This window comes from Eriocheir sinensis, unplaced genomic scaffold (assembly GCF_024679095.1).
Source record: "Eriocheir sinensis breed Jianghai 21 unplaced genomic scaffold, ASM2467909v1 Scaffold362, whole genome shotgun sequence".
NCBI classification, from domain to species: Eukaryota; Metazoa; Arthropoda; class Malacostraca; order Decapoda; family Varunidae; genus Eriocheir; species Eriocheir sinensis.
The window spans coordinates 275,121-286,681 of NW_026111679.1; the positions used below are offsets into that span (position 1 = coordinate 275,121).

At 43.2% G+C, this 11,561-nt stretch overlaps 1 protein-coding gene across 1 annotated transcript; it reads right to left on the minus strand.

The window, feature by feature from the left end:
* Window positions 1-1,006: 1,006 nt before the first annotated feature.
* Window positions 1,007-11,220, minus strand: LOC126991914 (netrin receptor unc-40-like). The gene is made up of 7 exons (XM_050850592.1): window positions 11,117-11,220; window positions 10,669-10,827; window positions 9,306-9,511; window positions 8,286-8,544; window positions 2,919-3,105; window positions 2,067-2,228; window positions 1,007-1,556 (listed from the first exon to the last, which is right to left on the minus strand). The coding sequence occupies exons 3-4, from the start codon at window positions 9,501-9,503 to the stop codon at window positions 8,377-8,379; spliced, it is 366 nt and encodes a 121-aa protein (XP_050706549.1). The 5' UTR covers window positions 9,504-9,511; window positions 10,669-10,827; window positions 11,117-11,220; the 3' UTR covers window positions 1,007-1,556; window positions 2,067-2,228; window positions 2,919-3,105; window positions 8,286-8,376.
* Window positions 11,221-11,561: the final 341 nt, after the last annotated feature.

Sequence of the window (11,561 nt, forward strand, 5' to 3'; positions counted from 1 at the left end):
AAAAGTTACATGACTTGGAAGTATCTAGCCATGAGTATACTGATGTTAATGAGACTGTCCAAGATTTACCTGACGTTGATGCAGCTGTCCAGGAGTCCTCAGATTCTAGTCCACTTCCTGAGACAGCTGCTGAAACTCGTACTCGCTCTGGTAGGTCTGTTAAAGTTCCTAGAAAACTTGACTTGTAACTTCAGTTGAAGTTCAAGTTGACAGACTAGTTTCTGAGGCTGTGAATTGTATTTCGTAAGCGATATGTATGAATAATTTAAGGTTGATGCTTTATACTCAGGAATACAGTTGTCATATGTAATAGGAGTGCTAGACTCCTATGGTGGGGAGAATGTTGAAGTTAGTGAAGAAGTTATTTAAGTTTCCCATGAAAGTACAGTTTCTATAATTACTCCTCCACATATTTTTATAAATCCAGAAGTTTAAGCTGAAATTACTGAGTCCATTATTTTCCTTTATTATAATTAATTTCATTTAGTTTCTGTAAATCAAGTTTTGTATTCTTAGTTGAACTGAGATAGGTATATATTTGCCTTTCTCGAGTTTGTCTGTACAAGTTCCTGTCGTTGAAAATAAACACGATTCAGCAAGAAGAGCGAGACCAAGCCGCCACCAGCCCTTTCTCTACCCTCCGTTCACCTCCAGATCTTAGCCACGGTGTAGATAATTCCAACAAAGAGAAAGGGCATTGCAAGGAAGAAGGGTGGTAGGGTCTTTGAGACAAATCATGAATGGCAGAAGTGTGAGCATGGAGGTAAAGAGGGATTTGAGAAATACAATAATAGTACCAACCCTAACATATGCAAGTGAAACGTGGGCCTGGAATGAAAGTCAGAGGTCTAGAGTGCAGGCAGTGGAAATGAGTTATTTGAAGAGTGCTTGTGGTGTGAGTAGAATGGATGGAATGAGTAATGAAAGTGTGTACGAGAGTTTTGGAATTTGTCACAGGGGTGAAGGGAAGAAGTGTGGAGTGGTGGAAGAAGTGAAGCGACAGACTTTAAAGTGGTTTGGCCACATGGAGCGAATGAAGGAGAGTAAGATAACCAGAAGGGTGTATGTGAGTGAGATAGAGGGAGGGAATGCTAGAGGACGACCTCCAGTGAAATGGAGGGATAGGGTGCAAGAGTACGTTAGGGAGAGGGTGGAAAGATCTTTGAGAAACTTTGAGCAGGCAAGGAGGGAGTGTCTGGATAGAGATAGATGGAAACTCTGTAATGTGTGATGACTCTCATACTGGAGTGTCTGTGGGTTGTGTAAGGTTGTGTGTGGCGTCACTGGCACACTACAACGCAGCAGTGACTGGCAACAAAACACCAGCAACCAAATATTACAAAAAATACCACACAAATGACAGGACTCCCATGAGCTGCACACTGTTCACTGACTGACAAAGACACCCACCTGTGTGCTGGATGATGGAGGCGTGGTTGGGGGAGTTGCTGCGCTCACCCTTGTCAAAGTTCTTCAGCTCCAAGTGGCCGTGATGGATCCACAGGTCTGGAGGCTGGACGCCAGGCTTGTTGCTCTCACTGCAGCTGCTGCCAAGACTGCAAGGAAGTGATGCATCTTACTAGCTGCTAAATACTACTGAGTGCTGCTGCTGTACCTCGCAGGGCTGTCCAGAGGGAGATGGAAGGGCACATGCAATCTTCAAAACAGGATGGATGTTAAAGGCATGAGGTTTGAGTTCAACAAAGCATATTTGAATTCATTTAAAGAAATAGCTCCCAGCCAGCACACTGCAAGCAATCACAAGTTAGAAACACGTGTTAGCTGCTCCACCAAGAGACACAGATATCACAAACAGAGGTCACTTGTTACCCTGCAACTATGTATAGCACAAAATGAAAGTCCATCTTGAACATTTCCTAAGAACAAGTTTACCTTTTTTTTTTCTTTCTCTAATCTTGGCAAACTTAAGTCTTTGTGGACTATGCCCTGCAGCCTTGTTCTCCATATTACAAAGTGAATAAAAAGTTCCTGCAGTCAGTGTAAAGGATTGCTGAAATGAGTCATGGGATGAAACACACCAACAAGAAACTGTCCTGCCACCTTACACAATGCTTGGCCTGGGCTCCGCCTTGACCCGCGGCAGTACAGTGTGGTGGCCAAGAAGGCCCCCAGCTGGTCATGGCTCCTGCCACGCCAGCGATCACCAGCACAATCAGGCCTCTCGCTCCACACACCAGCCTGGGGCTCACCGATGCTCTTGTCAACAGCTGGAACACAGGAGCAGATGTATAATATTTTTAACATTGGCTTAATCAATCAGTCAATCAATGGGGGCCTCTGCCAGCCTGCCTCACCCAAACTATGACACCATTCTTGGGGGTTCCTCTGTGCAGGTCCCAATGCAGGCACCTTCCCCATACCATGTACCTCCCAGCAGGATCCATCAACGTGCTCTAACCCAACTTTCTGGGCACACTCTTTACTAAGGATTGTGTCTTACATAAACAACCTGGTAAGCAGGGTTTACCCACATGCCCACAGAGCCAGAGGTGGCATTCACAGAGCATGCAGGTAATGGGCCTCAAGTCAGCCTCAGGGAGGGAGTGCTCCATGATGAGGGACAGTATGGTGGGACACAACATGTGCATAACTGGGAGAACAGTGACTGATGCACCACAACACACAGCATGCAGGTAATGGGCCTCAAGTCAGCCTCAGGGAGGGAGTGCTCCATGATGAGGGACAGTGTGGTGGCACACAACATGTACATAACTGGGAGAACAGTGACTGATGCACCACAACACACAGCATGCAGGTAATGGGCCTCAAGTCAGCCTCAGGGAGGGAGTGCTCCATGATGAGGGACAGTGTGGTGGCACACAACATGTGCATAACTGGGAGAACAGTGACTGATGCACCACAGCAATGACGGCTCCCTAAGACTAACACTTCCTTACCTGGAAGTCGTGAAGCTTTCCACGGAGGAGAATGGACCAAAACCTTTGACATTGTGAGTGTGCATCTTGTGCAAATACTTCCTTGAAGGCGTCAGTCCATGGACGGTGAGGGTGAGCCAGTCCCCCGTCACTTCCCCCGTCACCCAGTCACTGACAGTTTGGTCCGTGGTGAGGAATATCACGTAGCCTGGAACAAACAAAATTACTCTCTCAATAATCTTTTTTTAACCGTGTACCAGTGACAGGCAAAATTTGTGGCTTTACCGTGTAGCAGCGACGGGCCTAAATAGATGATGCATAAACTGATCACAAATGCATTAATATATATTATAAAATGGCTTGCCTGAGTGATGATTTTCTCTCTCTCTCTCTCTTTTTTTTACGTCGCGGCCTATTGCGCCGGTAGGCTTCTTCCTGGTGGGTCCTGATGGTCGGCCCAAGGCAGTGCTTAGAGTGGCCTTTCAGAAACATGATATATATATATATATATATATATATATATATATATATATATATATATATATATATATATATATATATATATATATATATATATATATATATATATATATATATATATATATATATATATATATATATATATATATATATATATATATATATATATATATATATATATATATATATATATATATATATATATATATATATATATATATATATATATATATATATATATATAAATTCATGATAGGGGAACTTTGAAGTTTTGGTGTGCCAAAATCACACTTTTTCCCACACACTTTTCCCCATCAGGTTTGGCGTGAGTCCCCCTATAGCCTGGTGGCCTCCAACACCCTGCTGGTGGCCCGGCCGTCCTGGCCCTCCCTGGCCAGCCGTCCACCACCACCTTCACCCGGCAGCCGCTGCAGCGGAACAATGGGAGGATCACAGGTGAGCTGATGGGTTACCAGATTGGCATCTTCAAATTATAAAAATAAAAAAGAGTCAGTGTGCCAAACCACAGTGATGTACTAGACTACATAGTTAAGGGAACACACCTTCACTGACGCAGAAAAGACCTGGATATACAGTAAATAAACAGTGACTTAGTCATGGTGGTGGGCAGCGTGGGCCAGGCAGGAAGCAAGAACCATACATCTTGTCAGGCACTATAAATACAATTTGCCTGAGCCACTACCGGGCTGGGGTCATCCAAGACGCCCCTCCAAAGAGCCTACTGGAGCTATGGGCAGCACTTAACCCAGTAGCTGCAGGGATCATGTTTCTGAAAGGCCACTCTAAGCACTGCCTTGGGCCGACCATCAGGACCCACCGGGAAGAAGCCTACCGGCGCAATAGGCCGCGACGTAAAAAAAAGAGAGAGAGAGAGAGAGAGAGAGAGAGAGAGAGAGAGAGAGAGAGAGAGAGAGAGAGAGAAAATCATCACTCAGGCAAACCATTTTATAATATATATCAATGCATTTGTGATCAGTTTATGCATCATCTATTTTGGGGGCTTATATCATAGCAAAAATTAGGCCTGTCACTGCTACACGGTAAAGCCACAAATTTATATATATATATATATATATATATATATATATATATATATATATATATATATATATATATATATATATATATATATATATATATATATATATATATATATATATATATATATATATATATATATATATATATATGTATATATATATATATATATATATATATATATATATATATATATATATATATATATATATATATATATATATATTTTTTTTTTACAGCAAAGGACAGTTCAAGGCACACAAAACAAAACATTAATCAAAAAAAGCCCGCGACTCACTGCTCCTAAAAAGAATCCAAAGAGGTGGCCGAAAGATAGGTCAGTTTCGGGAGGAGAGGTGTCCTGATACCCTCCTCTTGAAAGAGTTTAAGTCGTAGGCAGGAGGAAATACAGATAAAGGATGAGTGTTCCAGAGTTTACCAGCGTGAGGGATGAAAGAGTGAAGATGCTGGTTAACTCTTGCATAAGGGGTTTGGACAGTATAGGGATGAGCATGAGTAGAAAGTCGAGTGCAGCGGGGCCGCGGAAGGGGGGGAGGCATGCAGTTAGCAAGTTCAGTAGAGCAGTCAGCGTGGAAATATCGATAGAAGATAGAAAGAGAGGCAACACTGCGGCAGAATTTAAGAGGTATAAGACTATCAGTATGAGGAGGAGAGCTGATGAGATGAAGAGCCTTAGCCTCCACTCTGTCCAGAAGAGCTGTGTGAGTGGAGCCCCCCCACACATGAGATGCATACTCCATACGAGGGCGGACAAGGCCCCTGTATATGGACAGCAACTGTGCAGGGGAGAAGAACTGGCGGAGACGGTACAGAACGCCCAGCCTCGAGGAAGCTGATTTAGTAAGAGATGAGATATGAAGTTTCCAGTTGAGATTTTGAGTTAAGGATAGACCGAGAATGTTTAGTGTTGAGGAAGGTGATAGCTGGGTGTTGTCAAAGAATAGGGGATAGTTGTTAGGAAGATTGTGTCGAGTGGATAGGTGGAGAAAGTGTGTTTTTGAGGCGTTGAAGGACACCAGGTTCTTCTTGCCCCAATCGGAAATAATAGTAAGGTCTGAGGCTAAGCGTTCTGCAGTCTCCAGCCTTGAGTCGTTAAGTTCCTGAAGGGTGGGTCTTCTATTAAAAGAAGTTGAATAATGCAGAGTGGAATCATCGGCGTAGGAATGGATAGGACAGTTCGTTTTGGAAAGAAGATCATCAATGAACAACAGAAAAAGAGTGGGAGATAGGACAGAACCCTGTGGGACACCACTGTTAATAGATTTAGGGGAAGAACAGTGACCGTCTACCACGGCAGAAATAGAACGGTCAGAAAGGAAACTGGAGATAAAGGTACAGAGAGAAGGATAGAAACCGTAGGAGGGTAGTTTGGAAAGCAAAGATTTGTGCCAGACCCTATCAAAAGCTTTTGATATGTCCAGCGCAATAGCAAAAGTTTCACCGAAACGGCTAAGAGAGGATGACCAAGAGTCAGTTAAGAAGGCTAGGAGATCACCAGTAGAACGCCTCTTGCGGAACCCATACTGGCAATCAGATAGAAGGTCAGAAGTGGAAAGGTGCTTTTGAATCTTCCGGTTAAGGATTGATTCAAAAGCTTTAGATAGACAAGAAAGTAAAGCAATAGGACGGTAGTTTGAGGGATTGGAGCGGTCACCCTTCTTAGGTACAGGCTGTATGAAGGCATACTTCCAGCAAGAAGGAAAAGTAGATGTTGACAGGCAGAGGCGAAAGAGTTTGACCAGGCAGGGTGACAGCACGGAGGCACAGTTTTTAAGGACAATAGGAGGCACTCCATCAGGTCCATAAGCCTTCTGAGGATTGAGGCCAGAGAGGGCATAGAAAACATCATTTTGAAGAATCTTTATAACAGGCATAAAGGAGTCAGAGGGGGGATGAGTAGGAGGAATATGCCCAGAATCGTCCAGAGTGGAGTTTTTAGAAAAAGTTTGAGAGAAGAGTTCAGCCTTAGAGATAGATGAGACGGCAGTGTTGCCGTCAGGACTGAGGAGTGGAGGGAAAGATGAAGAAGTGAAGTTGGAGGAGATGTTTTTGGCTAGATGCCAGAAGTCACGGGAAGAGTTAGAGAAAGCAAGGTTTTGACATTTTCTATTAATGAAAGAATTTTTGGTTAGTCGGAGAACAGATTTGGCACGATTTCGGGCAGAAATGTAAAGTTCATAATTAGCATTAGTTTGAAGGCTCTGGTACCTTTTGTGAGCTACCTCTCTATCATTGACAGCACGAGAACAAGAGTGATTAAACCAAGTCTTTTTAGCATGAGGAGTAGAGAAAGAACGAGGAATGTATGCCTCCATTCCAGAGACAATCACCTCTGTGATGCGCTGAGCACACACAGAGGGGTCTCTATCCTGGAAGCAATAATCATTCCACGGGAAATCGGAAAAGTACATCCTCAGGTCGTCCCACCGAGCTGAAGCAAAATGCCAGAAGCATCGCCTCTTCGGTGGGTCCAGAGGGTGTACAGGAGCGATAGGACAGAATACAGAAATAAGATTGTGATCGGAGGAGCCCAACGGAGAGAACAGTTTGACAGAATAAGCAGAAGGGTTTGAGGTAAGGAAGAGGTCTAGAATGTTGGGCCGATCTCCAAGACGGTCGGGAATACGTGTAGGGTGCTGGACCAACTGCTCTAGGTCGTTGAGGATAGCAAAGTTGTAGGCTTGTTCACCAGGATGGTCAGTGAAAGAGGATGAAAGCCAAAGCTGGTGGTGAACATTGAAATCTCCTAGGATGGAGATTTCAGCGAAGGGAGAGTGGGTCAAGATGTGCTCCACTTTAGAATTCAAATAGTCAAAGAATTTTACATAGTTGGTAGAGTTAGGTGAGAGATAAACAGCACAGATGTATTTAGTAATAGAATGACAGTGAAGTCTTAACCAGATGGTGGAAAATTCAGAAGAGTCAAGGTCGTGGGCACGAGAGCAAGTGATGTCGTTGCGCACGTAGGCGCAACATCCAGCTTTGGATTGAAATTTAGGATAGAGACAGTAGGAGGGAACAGAGTAGAGATTGCTGGCAGTAGCCTCAGAAACCTGTGTTTCGGTAAGGAAGAGAAGGTGAGGTTTAGAGGAGAAGAGATGATGTTCCACAGAATGAAAATTAGAGCGAAGACCGCGAATGTTGCAGAAATTGAGAAGAAAGAGGTTCGAGGAGTTATCAAGACACCTCTTGGGTCAATGGCAGCCAGAAGGGGTCTCTCCCTGGGAATTTTGTTTGTATATATATATATATATATATATATATATATATATATATATATATTCTTATATATATATAAATTTATATATATATATATATATATATATATATATATATATATATATATATCCTGGTGAGTGATTCATAAGTTTCCATAGGTTACTTTAAGTTTAGGCCTGTAAGTCTGAGAAGAATATCTACTTTTATTCTGTTACGGTTTGGTTGCAAACCTTGGTTGCTATTATGATACATTGCCGGCCAAGTTAGTAAAGACTAGAGGAGGCTGATTTTTTACCTAGTAAAAAACATGTCAAGTTGGCAACATTAGCGCAGGAGGATATATTAATGTAGGAATCTTTTTTTTATACTTTGAAGAGAATAAATGAATCATTGCACATGAATAGGCTGTTTTACTTGATCATCTTTGGAGCACATCATTTTACCTATGGAATATTTTACTCAGAAAAAATACAAATAAAATCAATGATTTAATCATCTGATTAAATCATTGCCAACCCTGCTGTGCTGTTTCTAATACCATTATATAAGGTCCATTTTTAAGTATTTGCAAAAGGTCAATGAAAAAATCAAACACTAATAATAGCTCACCCTATGAGTCATAATTTCTCTGTGCCTCATCACAGCAAGGATTCAGCTGTGCAGGATTTCCTTGAGAAGTGTTGCAGGACTGAGTGAATATTTACTGAAAGAAGAACGAAGGCTTCCAGCACTGTGGTCTCACCCTGATGGTCTTCACAGCAAACTCACACACTGTTGATGGCGTGAGGCTGTCAATGAGGCAGGTCACATCCGTGGCGTTGACGTAGCGGCTGGAGGATGAGGACGAGAAGGTGGTGCAGCTGTTGTACTGCAGGAGTCAAAGGTCAGTATTAACAGGGAGTCAGGTACAAGGACAGAGGGAAAACATAAGAAAGGTCACTGGATGAAGGACTGGCTTGTGAAATGAGACATGAATGACAGGAGGATAGGAAGGGTGTGAGGGAGTGCTTGCAGGAAAAAGAGGATGTGTAAGTGAAGGATAAGGATGTATGAGGGAGGATATGAGGTGTATAAGGGACTGTTTGCAGGAAAAAGAGGATGCATGAGTTATGGATAAGGATGTGTGAGGTGGACGTGAGGTGAATAAGGGAGTTTGCTGGGACGGGAGTATGAGTAAGTAATGGATAAGGATATAGAGAGGAAGATAAGAGGTGAATGAGGGGCTGTCTGTAGGAGGGAGAAGGATGCAAGTTACGAATAAGGATGTGGAGAGGTGGATATGAGGCGAATAAGGGAGTGTGTGCAGGGAAACAAGAATGTGTAAGTGGTGAATAAGTTCCTTGACAAATGACTAACTTTTCCGCTGCTGTGTTGATGCAAGTGGCAAGTCTGTGACACAGTGCACAAAGAACATGAGATAAAACATATATTTTCCAGCTGATGACTGCCCTCCCTGAAGCAGCCCAGCAACACTACCCAAAACTGACCTCTTTTGACCTCCCATTCTTCATGCTTGTGTTTGGAACGGCATCTAGTGGCCTTTTAATTGTTGTTTAATTTGTTTACCTTGAGTTGCCTCCCTTGAAAAAAAAAATAATAATAATAATAATAAATAAATAAATAAATCACCTGGTTCTGGCTCAGCATGGTGTCCGCCCACTGCAGCACCACGGTGAAGGGTGTCAGCACCACGGCCTTCACCCACACCGCCGGGTCCAGCGTGGGTGCCACCACCTCCTCCTCCTCTGGCTGGGTGCGGACTTGCTGGTACACCGGTTGCCCGTCACCCACGTTGTTGAAGGCTCGCAGGCTTATCACAAACTCCATGTTGGGTTCTGAGGAGATGGAGAACTTGTTATGGACCTAATCGTAACAATACAACAATTTTTTCACGACCCTTAACCCGCCCGCTGCGATTGGCACGGATTTTGCCTTCACTGGTAGCCTGGTAACATAGTCCCAGGTCTTTCTCCCTCTGTCTGTGGTGGATAGTGGAGTGTTTCCCATGTGGTATTGGTGTGCTGGATATCCCCTCCCAAGGTGCAGGACTACACTTTTCTTCACTGAACTGTAGCCACGGACACTTTTTGTTCCATTCCTGTAGCTTGGCGAGGTCTGCTGCTAGGAAATCCGCAGTCAAGGGGTTAAACTGGGCAGAACAGATAACAAATAAGATAGACTAACAGACAACAGGTAGAAAGACAGATAACAGGCCACAGATAACCAATGAATAACCTGACTAACATTATGACCACCCAGGAAATATCTGAGAGTTCAGGGCAGACAGAGGAATGAGCCTGAACGATGATGAGTCTGAAAATGGCAACTCAGAATACCACCTCCTTTCCCTCAATAATTGCTCTCATGGTCCAGGGTCTTCACAATATGGAGAGCTAACTTTATGATGGTGTGTAAATACTTTTCTGTGTGTGTGTGTGTGTGTGTGTGTGTGTGTGTGAAATGTTAACAGACTCAATAAATGTTTAACTATGATCTACTTAGCAAGATCTCTACCTTCACTTTACTTTGCTTAAATGAAAACTTGTTATGGACTCCATCATCATTTTTTTTGGGGGGGGTGAATGTAATGTTAACTCCAGACTCAATAAATGGTTAACTATGATATCATTTAACCCATTGACTGTGGATTTCCTACCAGAAGACCTCACCAAGCTATAGAAATGGATCAAAATGTTTCTACTAAAATTCAGTGAAGAAAAATGTAAAGTCCTGCACCTTGGGAGGGGATATCCACATGGGAAACATTCCACTGTCCACCAGAGAGGCGGAGAAAGGTTACCAGACTAACAGTGAGGGCAAATCCGTGCCAATCGCATTTGACAGGCTAACAAAATCTTTACCTTCTCTTGGCTCAACACAAATGTAGAAGTGGCTAATTCAAAATCCCTGTCTTGTGGAGAATCACACTGCAGGTCTGCATACTACTTGGCCAGAAAATGGAGAATTAGTCACAAATGATCATCTTACACACCCAGCTTATCAATGATGTAACCGTGCTGCTTGCTGTCCACGATCTTGGAGTAGATGTCCGCCACGCCTTGGTCCCAGGCAATGGTGTAGCCGCACAGCAGCACATTGTGCTGTGCGGGGGGCTGCCAGCACACCCTGATGTGGTCAGTCAGCGCCACGGCTGTAATGGACCACAAGACACTACAGATAACACAGTGACTCCACCATCATGATCACTATGTAGGTTTTATCATGGCTTCCAAACATGAATATTTTGTACCATGAAAACAAAATTATACAAATATATTGTACCTGTAAGTTATCCTAAATTCTATACACAACACATATATTAGGTTTATACTGTTTGTTGGGAATTAAGAATGTAAGTGATGGATAAGGAGGTAGGAGGTAGGAGGGACAATTTGAAGGGGACAGAGGATGTAAATCACAACACTGAGGGAAACACTCACCCTTCAGACCAACTGGCTTGTCTGGGACCCTGTTTTCAATGAGGTCATTGGTGAGGTCCCCGCCAGGGTGGACTGAGTGTATGGGCAGTGCCGTTGACCGTGAGTGCTGCAAGATGGAAATGGAAAATGAAAATGAGGAGCTGTTAGCATATTCTCGACATGGAAAAATTCCACTTGCATTAAAATTTACTGTTGAAATGAAATGGGAAAAGTATTTTTGTCCCCTTGAATGTGCATTTCCTAGCAGAAGACCTCATCAAGCTACAGGAGTGGAACAAAAAGTGGCTGCTACAATTCAATGAAGAAAATGTAGTCCTGCACCTTGGGAGAGGATATCCAGCACACCAATACCACATGGGAAACACTCCACTATCCACCACAGAGACAGAGAAAGACATGAAACTATATATATGATACTAGGCTAACAGTGAAATCCAAACCCGTG